This window comes from Acipenser ruthenus, chromosome 18, assembly GCF_902713425.1.
Source record: "Acipenser ruthenus chromosome 18, fAciRut3.2 maternal haplotype, whole genome shotgun sequence".
NCBI classification, from domain to species: domain Eukaryota; kingdom Metazoa; phylum Chordata; class Actinopteri; order Acipenseriformes; family Acipenseridae; genus Acipenser; species Acipenser ruthenus.
The window spans coordinates 2,662,660-2,681,312 of NC_081206.1; the positions used below are offsets into that span (position 1 = coordinate 2,662,660).

The window sequence follows — 18,653 nt, forward strand, 5'->3', positions numbered from 1 at the left end:
CTCCCTGATGCAGGCTTTTCCCTATTCCAGAAGTTGTGTCTGGTTTTGTTGTTCTGCTGTATAATGTGTTTGCACGAGCAGTAAGTGTCTAACATTGACGCTGTTATTGGAAGTGATGAGTAGATCGGAGGTGAGAAACCATGACCGCTTTGGCAATGAATGAGAACAGCCTGTGCAAATCCCAACATGTTCAAACTGTAAATCTCATCTGACAAGTTCCTAATGGTTCAGTTAATTGAAGGAAATGATGAGTCCGCGAGATAGACAGCTGATTGTGTGAATGTGTTTCTTGAGTAACAGCCAAACTGAGAGGTTGGGGGGTCATTCAATAAAACTCCTGGTTTTCAGTGCCCGTTCCGTTTTAACATCAATATCCAATTCCCTTTTAATCAATTCCAACACAGCATTGATCAACATTGCGACTGGCAGAATTCTGTTAAAATGAGCTTCTCACAGTGACAGCACAGCACTTCCGTTGAAGTTAATTGAACTGGCTACAGTATGAAAGCAGTTGAACAATCACAACAGTTATGTCCCACAAATATCACTTCAAGTTCCTTCGAAGGAGCTGGAATTGGAATTGGAATTGGAATTGGAATTGGAATTGGAATTGGAATTGACCTGAAACCTGTTGGTGTGTGTTGATATTCTGCAGCCGTTGGACAGGCCATGGTGTGCTGGTTGAACAGACAGCTTGGATGTTTCATAACGTTGGGAGACCAGTTTGTTTGGTTCTTCTGAGCTGTATTGCATGACAAGGACTGAAGTGAGTCGGATTGCTCTTGTAACCTGAATCCAGCGGGTGTCGCTGCCTGGATCACATGTTGAGCTGTGGATTCCTTTTGTTGAATGCTTTCGTGTGTGTTTGTGTGTGTGTGTGTTTGTGTTTGTTTGTGTGTGTTTGTGTGTGTCTCTGTGTGTGTCTCTGTGTCTGTGTGCGTGCGTGTGTGTGTGTGTTCTCGTTCTAGAACATTTCACCCTAGTTTAAATTGACACACTTTTAACATGAATTCTGACAGATTTGTTTAAATTGCTTTCATAAGGCTGTAACACAATTACAAAGTTTGTTTTAGGGACGTTGGCAGGCCAAAGTAAATTGTGCGTCTCTTCAGATGTTGTGGTTTATTGTTGTCTGGAAGCTTTTTGTTTTTGTTTTTACGTAATGGGAAGGTCGACAGGCATAAATATAAATATAAATAAATAGGCTTAGCGTATGTCCATATGATATCCTGTAGGCTTCCGATTCAGTGTTGTGAAAGCTGTTATTACACAGGTAATACACCTCCACAAGCAGCTTCAGAGAGAGACCTGCATGACAATGACTACACAGGTAATACACCTCCACAAGCAGCTTCAGAGAGAGACCTGCATGACAATGACTACACAGGTAATACACCTCCACAAGCAGCTTCAGAGAGACCTGCATGACAATGACTACACAGGTAATACACCTCCACAAGCAGCTTCAGAGAGAGACCTGCATGACAATGACTACACAGGTAATACACCTCCACAAGCAGCTTCAGAGAGAGACCTGCATGACAATGACTACACAGGTAAGACACCTCCATTTTTATTCTGTTTTCTAGGATATATTATGGGTTTGAAGAAGAATATGTGACACCAGGTAGCCTTTTTCAGCTGAGCATGTTCCTGATCCTCACACTAAAATATTTGAAACGATGCATTTTCAACCACGAATACAGTGCACTTGACTCGCTCTGATACAAGCCCTTGATAGGGGAAGCTGTGGATTGTGTGTTGAAGTGCTCTGAAATGTAGACCATCCAGACTTTACACTTTACACCCTCTGATATTCCAGAACTATAAGAAGATTGATACTGTGCATCTGCAGGCGGTTAGGAGAAGAGCTGGGAAATATTTTCCACTTTTTTGAAATCGGATCTTGAGCTTCAAAGCTTGCAAACTTGCCATAATATTTTTTAACCCCGGCCTGCGTGTGGTTGCTGCGGTGTACCTTTCAAGGATTAACAGTGTTCGTGTCACGCCGTCTCCTCTCTGACCTCTGACGCTGTACAGCAGAGACCACCTGTGAAACACACAGGGACCACGGCAAGCACCAAGAGGGCATTTCATGCTTTGCTTGCAGTGTGTTTTTACACTGGCGTGTGTGTGCAGTTACTTTTGTGATGTGAGATCCCGTCTGCAGACCGTGTGATCTTCTATCTCCCAGGCCACTTTAATGGTAACATACCTCTTCAAAAAGAGACGGCCGTGGTCACAGTGTTAAATACAGAATTGTATTTGAACAAGCTGTCTTTTAAAGTAAATGGGTGACCCCTTTGTATCTAGACCTGCTCACCCAGCCCTCCCCAGAAGCTGTGTTTGCACAGGGATGTGTTTCAGGCTGTGGTGTTTGTACCATACTTGACGTGCTGCTATCTTCCAAGCATTTACCGCTCTCTTGGCAGGTTGCTGCGGTATGATTCATCTTCTGCGCACTGCTTTGGCTCGGAGTGTCTCTTTAAAAACCTGGCTTTCGTTAGCACTGTGCTGTATCACCATCTCCATCTCGGTTCTGGCTTTGTGAAGTCAGCTGTGGAACGGCTCAGAGTTCCCATGCGTTAGCCACACCTGTCCCTGCGCTTTCTCTTAGGGTGGGGTGAGAGGACTTTTCACTGTCATGTCCTGCAAACAAGTTCTCATACTGGGAGCAGATGGGGCTAATGTTTCAAGAGACGCCCATAAAAGGCTGAAGGTTGCAGGTTGGAGGTTGAAGGTGCCCACTGATCTTTAGGGATTTTCAGTGATGGGACCACATTCGAATTGGCTACTTCAAATTAGATAGAATAAACAGGGTTACATTAACACTATAGCATACACAGCGTGCAGCTTCTTAGAAGACTGTCTTTATAGCAGTGATAGCTGACAGGGTGCACTCAATCGCACATACAGTATCGGAGCACTTGGTTTTGCTCTGCGCAGTCAGCATGCTCATAATAAAAAATGTCCTGTAAAAAAGCTGTTCTCAATCCATACAGCCTTGCATGGAATGTTTTTGTATGGGGCACATACTGTATAAATTGCTCTGCAATTAATCTTAACAAACATCAACGGACTCCCATTTAAAACGTTTTTTGCAGGTTTGTCATGTAGTGCATGATGAATGTTTGTTTTGTGATATTGTAACGATAACCCTTTAGGGTCCCCCCATCCCCCGACATCCATCTGACAGAACTGGACATATCAGTGGAACTTTTCAGAACACAGTAATACAAACAGAATGTGAGAAATGCATCTGGAATGTTCCAAATCTGAGCATGCTAATACCCGATTCAGTGCATTATTAATGACATGTTACTCTATCTATTAATTCAGAGTCCTTATGTATAATATATCAGCCTATAAGGATTATAATTGAATTGAACATAAAAAAAAAAACAACCAGGTCGTGTGAGAACATGAATGGTCATTATCACAGTGACTAAGAGTAACTCACATGCACATACGAAGGTGCTGATAAACAGTCTGTGGTGTTAAAGAGCTTTTGGCTCTTGTAATTATAGAAAGACCAGTCAGGGGACCCACTGATCGGTGCTCTAGTGGGTGTGTACAGAGCGCCCCCAGCAGTATTGCTCGCAGTCTGGGTGGATGTGTTATGTTGTGTAACCCTGCACGTGTGGAGTGTGTGGGTGGGGCTCGTGTCTGTCACAGGGCAAACTAAACCAGTGAGAATGCTAGGCTCACAGTCCTTGTGTGGTGACTCCGGGATGATGTCATGTTGCTGTGCTGTTTTACAAGGTTCTGTGTCGGTGGCACATGTTGTGAGTGTGGGTGGGATTGCGAGGGCTGTGTGTTCTTGTGTTTGTTTTCTTGGGGGGGAGGGATTGTTGCTGAATCTCTTATCTGTTAAGCAGCTGGAAAGTGCAGTTTTAGCTCACACTTAGAGACCACACTTTCCTTTTTTTAAGATGCTAAATCATCTGCAAAGTACTGACCGGCAAAGCCCCCCCCCCCCGAGGGGGAAAACAAAATGTATGTATTTTTCTGAAATGTTTTAGTTGCCATAGTCACAAGGTGATGTGCGTGTTCTCGCAGAAATGGTTTGGCATCCTGCTCTGGATAGAGGTTTCTATCTAGGTTCTATGTTCAGCTCTAGTAAATAAACAAAAGAAGAGACACGCTCTATACAGGACCAGTGCTGTTACTGGATTCAGTTGTCACTTTTGCATTGATTTCCTTTGCATGACATAGTTTTGATGCGGTTACTTAAGAATTATTTTATGGCACATAAACAAACCTGAATACATTCCAAATATGCAGCTCTCTGGCTTATCCCAGTTGTTGTTTGGTTTGACAGACAGCTTGCTGTTGCATTGCTCTGTGCCTCTTACAGGACGATAGCAGCTGTATCTAAAATTGAAAGCATGCAAGAGAAAATCTACCACAGCTACACTGTTTGAGCAGGAGTCACTGCACAGGATCTGCAGCAGGCTACAGAGGGTGGATCTCAAGCAGTTATTAATAGACATCGCTATCCAGGGTGCCTTGGCACCTTTCCACGTGATAAATAAGACATTTAGTGTTGGGAGAGGCTGCAAAATGGCTTGCGGACATCTTCTAGTAGAGATACAAGCAACTGGAATGCCTATGCAGAGAAGCCGGGATACAGCTCAATTAGCATGTGCTGTGTATGACAAAGAGCAGCAATAACACCTCATTATATTAGGAATATCAAGGTGGGAAGATGCCTGTCATTTACAGAGCTGCCAGTATGACCCAGCCCTGTCCAGTAACACGCGCAGTGTGGTTCAGCTGCTAGGCTGCAGCGTGTTGTTTAATTGGAGTTACTGTGTGGTTTTTGCACAGGTTTGGGGTGGATTGATCTAGTGATGTGAAGCAGTGGAGTGTATGCTGAAACCACTGGAACAGAATGGAGAACGTTAGTAGATTTGGAACACCGCAGAGGATTGTAGTGTGGAAGGCTGTGTGTTTCAGTAGATCAGTGCATCATTGCTATCCAGCAAAGCTATCCTTGTTAGTTGTTGAATTTGGCACGGGGTTCCCACCACGATTAAGCATTGGACAGTTCTCATTTGTTTCTTTACAGTGAGGCCCATACTGTGTTCATAGTATTCTTGGCTTCACAATAAAGGCTTTGCTTAAGATACTGCAGTTTCAGGTGACAGTATTTAATTTGAAGCTCAGCTGCCAAAAAGGAAGACAATGTGTTGACAATAAATATAGCAAAATAGTTCTGCCTGGATAACTTAATGATATCGGTTCAGCTTAAATATATAAACAGCATTGAACCATGTCATCCACCTTTTTAAGTGATAATTGATGACTGATGATCTTACCATATGCAACAAAACTGGGCGCACTTTAGAGCAGTACATTTTAAACGATAAGAATGCATGAATACCGGTATAGACATTGGTGTGTTCAGTTCTTAGTTGGGTTTATTGCTTCGTTGCCTAATTGCAATGATGATATTTTCTTTAGTCTACTGTATTGTATCATGATACAGTGTGCGTTATGTCATACGTGACCAAAAGCCGTCCACCAAACGACTCGTGATGTACCTGCAGCACCTGTACCCTTCAAATCTGCAGCACCTGTACCCTTCAAATCTGCAGCACCTGTACCCTTCAAATCTGCAGCACCTGTACCCTTCAAATCTGCAGCACCTGTACCCTTCAAATCTGCAGCACCTGTACCCTTCAAATCTGCAGTACCTGTACCCTTCAAATCTGCAGCACCTGTACCCTTCAAATCTGCAGCACCTGCACCCTTCAAATCTGCAGCACCTGTACCCTTCAAATCTCCTTTCAAAAGCCAGTTTCAGAGAGAATCCAGACGCTGTTAGAGCCGTCCCCCAGGATTTCTGTCATTGTCTCAGACGTGATGGCTCCTATTGAGGAGTGATCCAAACCCCAGAACTAATCGCAACACATATACTTATTAAAATACACTCGTCCAGTTTAAGATTTATTTAGACATAACATTTTTTTTTTAAATGCCATTGGTGGCAGATTTCTGTGTGCATGCAGTATCTTATCCAGTTCTATTCATACAATTATACATTTCCAGGCAGATTTGTATTCAGTTATTTTTCAGGGCTCATTAGATTCTACAAGGGCATGTAGTCTCCTGTATTATAGTGACTGTTTTATAGATTTTAATGTTTTCCATTGTGAAGTGAATCATGTTTTCTAATGCTTCGTTTCACTGCCAGTATAAATAATCTTTGGTTTCAGTGTAATTTTAATCATTTTCAAAATGTTTCTGAATCACACACAGCTTAACAACCCTTTCATGTTTAAAAAAATAAATTAAAATCGTCATGATATGGAAGTCAACTACACACATGCATACGAAATGGTCAGGAACTCACACAGGCACACGCACACACACACACGCGCACACACACGCACACACACACACACACACACACACACACACACATATATTATTCATACACTGTAAAGTCTTATTTAGAGGAGGCGAGTGAGGAACATGGTGTCGTGCACAAGGCGGGAGGTACAAACTTTGGTTTGTTAAATACTGAAGTCCTGATTCTCCGAAAACAAATGTTTACAGTGTGAAAATCTGGAAGTAATTTATGATACCATGTAGAAGCTGTAAATAGTAACTGTAGAAAATACCGAGTGCTTTAATGACTTTACTCATTAAAAATGTTTTGCGTTTAATGATCTTTGAATACTTTCTTGTGTAGTATACAATTTCATTTTTTAATCCAGCTTTTTAAATTGCTTCCACATGTTTAAAATGCAAAGCTGTTAAAGAACTTGCTTGCTGTGTAATTGCCATACCCTGAAGGTGAGGTTTTTTTTTTTTTTTAAATGCAAATAAAATTATATTTTTTTCCCCTTGTTTTTTTTTCAATTAGGGGACCCAGTGCAGAAGGGGTGGTGAGTGAATGGAGCTGTGGAGCCCGTTCTCCTGGCTGAAGCAGCAGTTCCTGTCCAGTGAGGAGCATGACTCCTGGGGCAGGAGCTCGTCCTTCACGACCTGGAACATCTACTCTCAGTTCTTCCTGGGCGCCTCCCTCCTGTCTCTGAGCATGCTCGTGGTGCTGGCAGCGTGCCGGCATCAACCTTACCAGCAGGAGGCGATAGGCAGGGGGAGGGGCAGGAGAGTGGTGCCCCTCCTCTGCCCCACACCCTGCCTGTCGCTGTACCCATGGCTGCAGCTTGTACGAGACATGGTGCTTGTGTGTGTGTTGGTGTCTGTCCCCTGGGAATGGATCCGTCTCTACCAGATTGAAGTGGCTAAGAAGATGGCTGTGCTGTCTGAGGTATGTCGTTATCGTCTTGCATGCTCTGCATCTGTTCTCCTTCGAACTAAACAGAATAAATAAGAAAGGCAGTTTAGGCTTGACAGACGACTGGACTGAATTCAACAGCTCACAACATGCAAGCCTAGCGTTGGTTTCAAAGCGGTTCTGTGTTCGTCAGCGCAGGTGCCGTCTTCATTGAAGCAACAGAATCTTCTTTTGCAGAGCGATCTTGTTGTTGTGGCTGTGATATGAAAGACTGATCACAAGCCTAGTCTCCATGGTGTCATACTGGGGGTCCAAGCTGAAAAAAAAACTGAGAAGATATAAAATAAAGAAATAATGCACAATTACAAAACAGCCAGGGTAGTCTTATTAAACTGATTGCTCAGTTTAAAAATAAATAAACTGAGATTTTATAGCCTCACAATATGTCGATATGATTTATTGAGGTGGTGTTTATTCCACTGATTACTGCCCATGTTACAGACCTTAAACTCGGCAGCGCGCCCGACTGCTAGATCGCAGCAGGGGTGAATTGAAAGGGTTCCAACGCAAAGCAGCTCGCTAACAAACCCAGGAGCTGTGCCTGTTTGAGTGTTGTCCTTGCTTCTTTGTGCAGCTAGCCGGCCCTCTCCCCTTCAAACGAAAGAAATGAACTGATCCCACCAGACTGAAAAGGGAATGGTTTCAAATATGATTCCATAAGCGATTCATCACCCTGATATCTTAATTAACAGAAGGTAAACGGGTCGTTGGCAAGGACAGCAGCTGCAAGGCTATGAATTGTGGTTCTACGTCTTCATTAATCCATTCATAAGACAGATAGGTCTGGAGGGCATAAGTTCAGAAAACTTATGCAAATCAACACATACCTGCAAACATATGGACACAGGTAAGCATGCAAAGGCAGACACACAGAGTTACCCACTCAGCATTACTGTAGGTTAGCCATGCCCAGTGGGAAGCTAGCAAAGTGAAGTTTATGGGTGCATTCATTCATGCCTCCCCCCCGCCCCCCCATGGTCATGGCTTTTCCCTCTTCTACAAACATCTTCATAATTTTATTTCCTACTTAATTGGCCATCCCCAAAGGATACATACTGTAAATCCAGCAAGCAGACTGTACCATTAATTGAAAATCTTTTTTGGGGGAGTTTTTTTTTGTTTTTTTTTTTTTTTTATGGGTTTATAGAGAGCACCAAGGTCATTTTTCAAAATATAATTTAAAAAAAAAGATTAATATTCCAAATGTCTGGAAGACCAAATCCCTTGATTTATTGGAATCCACGAGCTGGAAAATGATCTGCACACTTGTGAAAACAAAGGGGGCGGTAAGTCCATGTTCTCTGAGTTTACCAGGGCAGGGCTTGGGTCTGTTGCTCTTCTTATAGTGGGTTTGATGTGTGGGGTCGCTGTGCGTGGTGCCGGGGAACCTGAAGAGAGTGCAAGCTGTGTGCTCTATACACCTCCGATCAGATCAATACTACATGACCAGGGACCTGGAACTGAATAGGAAAGTAAGCCTGTAAATGTACAGAAATCGAAGCCGTGCAAAACATCAGACACGACCCAGTTGAAAAACGGCTACTCTTACCCTTATTTAAGGTGCATCTCTTTGCCCACTCTTAAGGAACACTCCTTAAAATGATAACATCTGTGCAAATGGCTGATTGCTTTTAATCAAGTCTGCCCCCTGCAGATCTGAGGCGACTCCAGTTTCAGAACTGCTCCGGGACCATGTGGGAGCCTTGGTTTAGTGCAGCCCAGTGAGTGCACTGCTGCTTCTTTTGAAAGAACTGTTGATGTTCATCCAGGGAGTGATGGAAGCGTTCCAGCTTGTAAATCGAGAATGCTGTGCAGATGCTGAACCTGATTTTGTACTCTGGTGGTTTTTTCAGATAAAACAAACCGTGTCAGGAAACAAAATAAGGTTTTTGTGCTTGTGGGAATTAAAGTTCCAGGTCAAATCAGCCTTCTGGATTGTGAAATTTGTTTCTATTTTGTGGTGAGCCTATCCTGTTGAGTACACCTTTCTTTGTCCAAGCATCTGCTGAAGTGCTCTTCGGATAGTGTAGCTACAACAGCACAAGTGTGTTTGAAAGATTCAGTTAACAGTACGGTATTCTAAATCTAGCCGATTTTATGTAGTGCAAAAACCCAGTGCTTTATGAACCCAGCAGCACATGCTTACATTTTTGTTTGGCTTTTCTTGAGCTGACAGATGACTTTCATAACTTCCAGCTGCTCTCTGTATTTCATTGAGGGGCAAGAACTTTATAGTAAGCTTGTGTGTCTGCAGTCACTGCTACCTTTAGGGAATATAAAGCAGCTGCAAGCCATCCAGACCTGGTGGTCAGTAGGGTGAAGGGGTAAAATAACATGGTCAGTATTTCCTAATGAATCATATTTTAGTATAAACAAGAGACATAATTGTGGAGCACTGCAGCATTACTTAAGGAAGAGCTTCATAGCTACTGTCAGTCTCGGGTCTCACAAAAGCAACGCACACTGACCAAAGTTATTCATTCACGGTCCACAGATGCAGTAATAATTTCATTATCCAAATGTATAGCCAACCATGGAACATCTGCCTTCTGTTGCACACATGGGTGTACAAATGGGCTGCCCCTCATCTGACCGATTTCATTAGTTAAGCAAATGGCCGGTGTTAAGGAGTGTGGACCTGTCACATATCCCTCAGAAACAAGCCGGACTCCTTGCAGGCATGTTACGTTGAATCTCTGCCTTTCTGCCTGTGCAATGGGATCCTACACCCTAGTGACGGCATTTTCAAACCTCTGCGCGTGTTCTTTTTATACAGTTGAGATGAAGGTAAATAAATGCATGCTGATCAATGTAATTACTTTGATATCCCAGTTTGCCTTGACCAGAAGGTGAAGAGATTTGACATTATTTTTGAGACATATCCACAGACTAGCACAGGCAGCTACAGTACAGAAACCCTCTCCACGCATGTACATACTGTTCTCAATCTTCCTCTCCAGGGTCCATCTTTTTAGTAGGTAAGCAGCCAAGCATGTTTCCTGCATTGCATGTGCACACAATGAGATGCAGTAAATGTGTTTGAAATGATTTGTAGCCACGAGACCCAGGGTTCCAGGTCGCTGGATCTGCATAGACAAGGGGAAAGAAACCCAGCAGGTCCATGGCACTGTCAGAATGTAGATGAACTGCACAAGGAGGAAATGACACTGAACTAACTCTCTGTTCATTTGTTGCTTCGTTGTAATGAATTGATGTCAACTCCGTCATCGGATAAGGAGTTTTCAGACTCCTGGGTTTCTTCCACAAAAAAGAATATTTTTCTGCATTGTCAGGTGATTTTTTTTTTCAACATAAGCAGATATGAAGCAGCTTTTTGAAGAAAGCTATGCTCACTGGTATAGTATGGATTGGAGGTTCAGGTTTCCAGTGTACCAATTGGACAGAGAGCCCCAGTAAAAAAAAAGACTTAAACCTGTAAAGATGTTTTTTTTTAAACAACAAATTCTTCTCCATGTGGGTGGCATTACAGCAAAGGAGCAGTCAGGTCAGTATTTCAAATGAATTTCCGTGATGTGAGTATGAGAACGTACGTTACGTGGGTCCACTGCAGACAGAATCGAGACCTTGGACCTTTGACCCAGTACACTTGGATAGTAGCAGAGGAGACACATGGGCAGTGTCTGAGCAGAGTGCCGAAATCCAGTTTATGGATGGCATATGAAATAAAGGAAATTCCAAACCTGACAGCGCATGTGTTCTTTCAGACGTATGGCAACACCATCTGTCCCATGAACTACGTGCCCAAGTCTAAATGATACCTCAGTGTCGCACAAGACCACCTTAGACTTGTTCTAATATAGATTAAGGTCATTCATTCAGAGCCCAGCCTCACCATGTCTGACCGCATGTAAATACTATGATCCTCAGACCCCCTGCCTAGCTGCAGTACTTACCAGCCCGGAGTTAACTACCTGGAAAGAACAAAAACTTGGGTCTTAAATATTTGAATACTTGGAGCCCCAGGAGAAGAACAAGTAATGAGATTGTAGTAAATTAGAAAAAAGGTATATTCTGCCTTTCCTACCAAATGTAATAATATTTTACTTTCAATAAACAAAATGAGCGCTACTTTCTGCTAACAGAGAAGTTTGAATTGAAATTGTATAATAGCCTTGTCATCACCTGTGTATGTCATATCCCAGCCTCTCAAAATCCCTGCTTGCTTTGCAGTGCCTTGTGAAGTACTGGCAAGCCTACTGAGCAGCCCATTCTCCTCTGCAGCCTCGCCACCAGTAGTAATGAATGGGTTCCCATTAGGAAGGGATTGAATTTTCCTTTAAACTTCTGAATCTAAAAGCATCGACAGTGCAACACAATTTACGTCATTATTACCATCATCAACTGTAAAAGACCTTGAAAAATGTGAACTATGTCTAATTGAACAAATAATTTGATCGGTTATGTTAATTGAGAGCTTAAGTTGGAATGAAAACCAGAAGACCCTGCGGCCCTCGAGGACCGGAGTCTGACCCCCCTGTGCTATATAGAATGTTCACTGTTAAAAGTTTAAAATGTTGCCATTGGTATTCCGGGGGTGAGTAGCTGATACGATTCGGTTCTAGCGGGGGGGTATGACTTAGATATGGATACTTGGGAAAGATGAGTCTTCAAATAGCTATCGAGCCACTTAGCGTGGGCGCTGACGTGAGTTGGCAATGCATTCTTTCAGGCAAAGATATGTATTAAAGTCTGCGTGTCCTGTGAGTGTGTGTGTGTGTGTGTAAGTCATTCATAAACACCATCAACGAGTCGACTAATACATTCCACTCCGAATCCAGTCCTTCACTGGTGTGTTCTATCCTCTGTACACAGTAGTTTAACACATTGAAGGGTAGCAATGTGATTGGCCGAGAACAATGATATCTACCAACCAAACAAACCCTCAGTTTCTTAGTTATTTCTACCACACAATGTATAATGGTGTTTTAAAAACATGGGGCTAGTTTCACAAAGCACTGTTAGCACTGAGCAGGCTGTTAGCTAGCACGAGAACGATAAAGTTGAGTAGAAATCCACTCAGCAAGTGTATATGACTAATGGATAAGCGTGCTATTTAGTTTCATTTTGTTATGGAAGTGAATTGGGTTTATCAGGCTGCCACGTCTAATTGCTTTGTGCTGTTTGCTGTTTATGCAGCAGCTGTCCCTGTATGGAAAGGGGCGACCGCTCTTTTTTCTTCTCTGTTTCCAGTGTTCTCTCATGAGACAAGAGTGACTTCAGCGAGTTTGAAAAGCATGTGGAGGGTCTGTGGTGGAAACCAGACCCACAGAAATGACTGATGACAACTAAGAGCCGCTTTCCTTGTTCGTGGTTCTGAACGCATTTGTCTTTTAGAAACCCAGTGTTTCATTATTCACTCGTAACCCATTCTTGACATTATTTGAGTAGTTATGTTCTAATAAGGATAGTTTGCAGAGGATACCTCTTCTAACTGAAAAACCTGGTGCTGGAAGTGGTTGGGAAGCTGATGAAAACAGGTACTGTTTTAATGATGGTTTTTGAACGGCATATTTTTACAGTTACATCTGGAGCCAAATAACTTTTGCGATGGCCTTAGTACTATTAATCATAAACCTGTTAAAATCAAAAGCTGCGGTCTCACAGCATCAGCATATAGACGTATTGCAGAGTATTTACAAATCAACGAAATGTCCCGATGATAAATAATAAGGGTACTTCAACAGATCCCTTGCATGCCTTTATCTTATTGTAGTAATGGGGGAAAATCATTGACGGGTGCGTGTGTGTGTTTTAGTATGATTTAACCCTTTATTGCCCTCAAGCGTTACATGAAAGGAGATTCTTAAGTCATGCTAACCATGTCAAAGTTTGTAATAATCCATGTATAATTACCATTTTTCAAAGACTACTTTCTCTGAACAAGATATGAAGCTGTACGTTACATAGCAAGATTTGTATTAGGGTGGAGAGCGATCTGACACACAAGACCCTTATAATAAATGTACCAAAGTAAAAACATAGCAAAGTGTAATAAAGCATAGTGAAAGCATTGTAATGTCCATAGAGGTATGGTAAAGCATATTTGAAAAAAAAGGTGAACTATGGCAAATGCATAATATAACTATGGGAAAACTGCAAAAATACTGTGCAAATTTACCATGGTAAACTTTTTATAAGAAATGCATAGGAATTTCAGCTTCAAGAAGTCGTGCAGTAAATTGCTCTTACTGAACTAAAAGAGACTGGAAGACAGCTTCAAGAAGATAGAAAAGTGTTTTTTTTACCCATTGATGTTTTCCCATTGGGAACCTTCAGAGCTTGACCTTGCAAAGACGGACTGATTTTGTCCCAAGAGTGCAACTAGATACAACAGAAGACGATTGCTTCTACCCTTAGACACAGAGGTCAGTAGAAGAGAAAGCCTCCAGTCACTGACGGTTAATTTACCAAATCACAAGGATAAACGTAGACATCAGGGAGGGAGAGTTCATTTGAAACAATTCAGCGTAGTCCAGTTATTGGCAATACAGTCATGCCACATCACGAGAAAATATCTGTGCAAATCAGTAATATTATTGGGATAGCACCCCCCGTTGGCAACATACTGTATTATACATGGCACCTAAAATTAGCCAAACTATCTCTGAACACCTTAGGCACAGCTTCCAAACAGCTCTTACCTGCCTGGGCATGATTTACAAACAGTCAATTATGAAACAGTTTTCCTGAGGAGCAAGTGGAGCCTGCAAAGATACATATTTTCTCTACCTTTTAACATATTTTAAAAACTCGACTTTACTGCGAGACGATAAACATGTAAAACAAAAAAGCTGTTAAATGTTTTTGTTCTGTCTGGTTCACATAGATTTAACAGCACATGTAGAGTATATTTGGAAGGCTTTCCAATATAAATATCACCCTTCTTCCCCCACATGGGGATAAGTCCTCTGTGGTAACAGGCATGTACTCCGATATATCTGTATTTTCTCACACACAGCACAGCGATTAGGCCTTGCAGGAGAGAACCGTGTTGGCTCATAACACTATCCTGAATAAATATATCAAAAAACAGACCCGATCCTTTAAAACAATAATGAACTTGTGTTTTCTTCAGTTTTTAATCTCTGTTTTTCCCTTGGTTTGCTGAAAAGTATAGCTGTCTGAAAAGGGCATGTGCAAACAACAGCGAAAAAGTCATTTGTCACGGTGTATAGTTTTACATTGCAGGGAAAAAAAAAATTCAAGCTGTTCAGTTCCATTTATGGCAAGTTTCTACCCATCTTTGATCTCCGGGCCAACGGCAACACATTTGCCATGGGAAGGACTGTGATCTGCTCGTTGGGTGCTCAAGGGGAGTTCAGGGTCTGCGGTTTTGATACTGGAAAAGAGGTGATTGGTTGTGTTGTCTTTCTTTGTAGTGATTTAGTCTGACTTGACAGCACAACACCATCACCACACAAAGCGCTTTTGCAGACCATGCCGTGTCTTTCTATAATTGGGAAATGAGAGCTGTAATCAGTTCTGTGCAAGACGTTATTGGAGTCCTTCATGACTCTCTTCTGTAGCGCATCGCAGGGCATACACTGAATACTACGACCCACACGTTGTCTTGAAGTATTAGGAACTTGTTTTTAAATGTTAAGATACACATCCAGAAGCTGCAAGGGGTTCAAGCGGGTTCATTACTAAGAGTGAGACGATGGCTATTTAAATAACCATTAAATATTGAAATGGTTTTATTGATTTTGTAACAATGTGAGCTTTGGAAATCCGGTCTCCCTACTTTTGGTGCCTTTGGAAAGTGTCCTTAATAAATAAAAGCAGACAACCCTGCTGTAATTAGGTAACACAGGATTTGACCTACCTCCTGCAATTAGAAAGCATTACTAATCTCTGTTACCTTCCAAGTCCTTCTGCCTTCATTTAGTTATCATCCACTGTGATCAAAGCAGTGTTTAAGAGCTGGCACTCAACATGGATCCTGAAGCTTTACTGCATCCAGTGCGAGAGCCGTTGTTTGATCACTTGAACGCACAAGGGCCAAAATGCTTTTTGTTATGCAACGATGGTGGAGAAAGCACAACACGTTTGCTGTAAACTTGCATTGCCTTACATGGATCAGCATGGCTGTGGAGCAGACATCTTTGATTCTTTGCATGACTTCTTACCCACAAAGAGCCTGCGGGGAGGGAGCTGGTCGAACCCGAAGCCAAGAGGCAAGCATCGCAGCTCGCATCCCCGCCTTCTACCCAGGTGCACAGAGGCAAACAAGTAGGCAAAGTTCACCTGGGGCACACTGTTCCTTGGCACCAGCTCTGCAGTGTCATGTAATGGCTAAGTATGTCTGCCACCAAAGTTGGGCAATCTTTTGAAACACAGTTTATTAGGATCATGTAATCAACCGATTTCAATAAGGTTCACATACAGCACAGTTGTATAATTGAAGGGTTTTGGTTTTTAACTGATAATGTGAAAGCCGGGATCTTCATTAACCCCTTGCAGCAATCTTTACTAGCCAGCTCCTATAGTTTAGATTTAAGCAGTATGACATAAAAGTGAGGTTTTGCCATATTCATTTTGCCAAATCTCTTGTGATGCACTTATGTTTTGGCTCATATTGTTGGTTTACATACAATAATATTCGTAATTTATCTTTTAGGATAGATTTTGGTGCAAAACGTATTCATTTTAAAGACACAGAAACCAGCAGCTTTCTGACGCCCTTGGAGTTTGTTTCCTAGAAAGAGTTCACTCCACAGTTTAGCTGGAAAGCATGTCTAAATGTAAGTACTGCAATTACATGCATTTTTCCAGCGAAAGCCTCTCTGGAAGGGCTAGTCAAGGCTGTCTGCGTGGCCGTCTTGGGAAATGAGTTCCTTTTAATATCAGAAATCTAAACCTGAGGCTCCTTTTCATGGGGTCTCACTGCCTAGTAATGAGAGACTGCTTCCTGGACGGTTGCCCTATAGTAACAGATTTAACCCCAGCTGTGCCCGGTGTTCCATGCTTTAAATTTCTGCCGTGACAGGTGACCCTACGGAACGCTGCCCTGTATCCGCCCCAATCACATGGTCATACGTTGAAGCTACGCGATGGATTGGAGATCCATGCTGTAGATCAGGCTGATAATGGAAATCCCTGTTTTCTTTTTGTATTCGGTCTTTATTAGGTCAGATGGTTGATAGAGATTAAAAGACTGACTTCTGAAGAACCCTTGGATGAGAAATAGTTTGAATGATGATGGCTTTAGTGTGTTTTGATAGCTTGCAGTGTGACGGGGCTGGAGAGCTGAGAATGGGGAGACTGCTATCATAATCTTTCATAGCCTTGAATAAATACGTTCCCTACTACTTTAATTAGTCTTCATGCGTATGCTTTTTATTCTCAAAGGTTTTGGCCAGCATCCAACAACAGGCTCATTCCATGATGCATGTGAAATGCAAAGAGCTGTGAATTAAAAGAATGATGTGGTCAAAATTCACACCTTGCTTAGCAGTAACCATATCAATTAATTCATAATGATCCTAATTAAAGTTTACTCAAGTAAATATCAATAAATCATCCTGCAGTTCTAAGATGATAATAGCAGCTTCATTTGATACCCGAGTGAAACCACATGTTACATTTCTAAACGATATTTCTCTTAAGCACCCTGTAATGACTTGACTGACATAATGGTGATCCTGTGGTCTGTAACACGACACAAAGCTGAAGCTATCATTTTTTATTTATTTTTTATTGCAGTACATGTTTATAATTTGGCTTTTTTTTTGTGCAATTTACAGCCAGAAGGATTTTTTTTCATGACTTAAAAGTTGAAACATGTTCATGAGAAAAGGAATATTAGAATGTGCATGAGACAAACCAGGCCATTGGAACGCAGATTTATTAAATTTTTAGCAGAGATCAAAGCGACGAGCTGTGACTTGGCTTTCAGGAATCGGCAGGCACTGCACTGAGTAATAAGCCAGCTGTGCTTGAGGGGCAACAGAGGCAGCTGTGTGGGGCTGATTCATTGGGCTTCTCAGTTTCACACCTGGGCAGGGCTTTTAACCCTTCTAAGAATTGACAGTATTTCCCGAATTTCGTTTGGAATGATTTCGGCCAGGGCTGTCTGATGGCAGTCTGTACATGCGCTGCAATGTGGCTCTTTCCAAGTATCCCATTGTTGAGGTTTTGAATGGGTTTGAAGAGACTGCAGGTCTTAGGTAGAAATACAATCGGTACAGAAACAAATCTGATGATGTGTTTTAAACATTTCATGAGCAGGAAGCTGTGGCTCAGTGTACTTACCGCTATTATATATATATAAATATAATTCCTCCTAGACCCATTTAAATACAGTAAAAATGCAGGCATGTTTGATAAAAGAAGGGTTAAAATTTATTTCAGTTTTGGCCACATTATAGTGCTTAGCACATGCATGTTTTACAGAGCCTCGCCATTGCGTCAGTTTCTGAATCGCTGCAGTGGCGTACATGGATGTTTTTATTGTGAAAAAGGAAACGTTGGCATCTGAGAGAAACCTGTCCAGCAGTGAAAGTTAAACTGTTAAAGCTGTCGCGTGGTATAAAGAGCACCGAGCGTAACCATTCAGCACTGGCACAGAAAAAAACAACGCGCCACGCAGAGCGCTGGAATGAAAAGCAAGCTCTTACAGCAGCACAATCCTCGTGCACAGCGTTTATGACGAATACATACAACTGCTCTAAGGAATTGTTTGTATAACATGCAAGAATGTATCCCACGGTAAGGGAGAGAGAGCTTTAATGATCCCTTTAAGAGGTGTCCTGTCCACCTTGCCTTTAAGAAATGTCACCTGGTACGCCTTGCAAAAGACACACGTCATGTACCAGAAACCAGGGGTGTGCTGAGACTCGGACTCGGAATTGCCTTGAAGAAGTATTTGTCAGCAGGCATTCATTAAATCCATTCATTAATGTGTTGATTTCAATACAAGAAAACCAGTCTTTCCCTGGAATTAAATGCATTTTCCTCTCATCCGGGGTACTGGCATGTTATATTTTCGGTACGACAGCATCCTGGACGAGAGAAAAATTTGCTCCCAGTCAGCTTTTTTTTCTGTTCTGATGTATCCATGCACTGTGTTAATATGTGTAATATAATATTGAATTGTAGTATTTGAGTCCTTGTAGCAGTATTGTGCTTCAGGTATTCCACAATCAGATTCAGCTGCTAAACACCCAGATGTTTATTCACCAAATAACAGCAGGTTTTTCCTGTTCCTTGAACTCAAGGATGTAATACAAATAAATAGAGAAAATAACCGTCAAGATGGGCGATCAAACATTAGGTCTTAATCAACACCATGCCAAAAGCCCCAGCCTCCCTAAGCACTGTG

General features: G+C 42.1%; 1 protein-coding gene across 1 annotated transcript in view; it reads left to right on the plus strand.

Moving 5' to 3' along the window:
* The window catches only part of LOC117394632 (uncharacterized), a 31,867-nt gene that overhangs the window by 931 nt on the left and 12,283 nt on the right, over positions 1-18,653 (plus strand). Inside the window, exon 2 of the mRNA XM_058990805.1 lies at positions 6,875-7,282. Coding sequence (XP_058846788.1) covers positions 6,905-7,282 — 378 coding nt within the window. The 5' untranslated portion in view covers positions 6,875-6,904. The remainder of the gene's footprint in view (positions 1-6,874; positions 7,283-18,653) is intronic.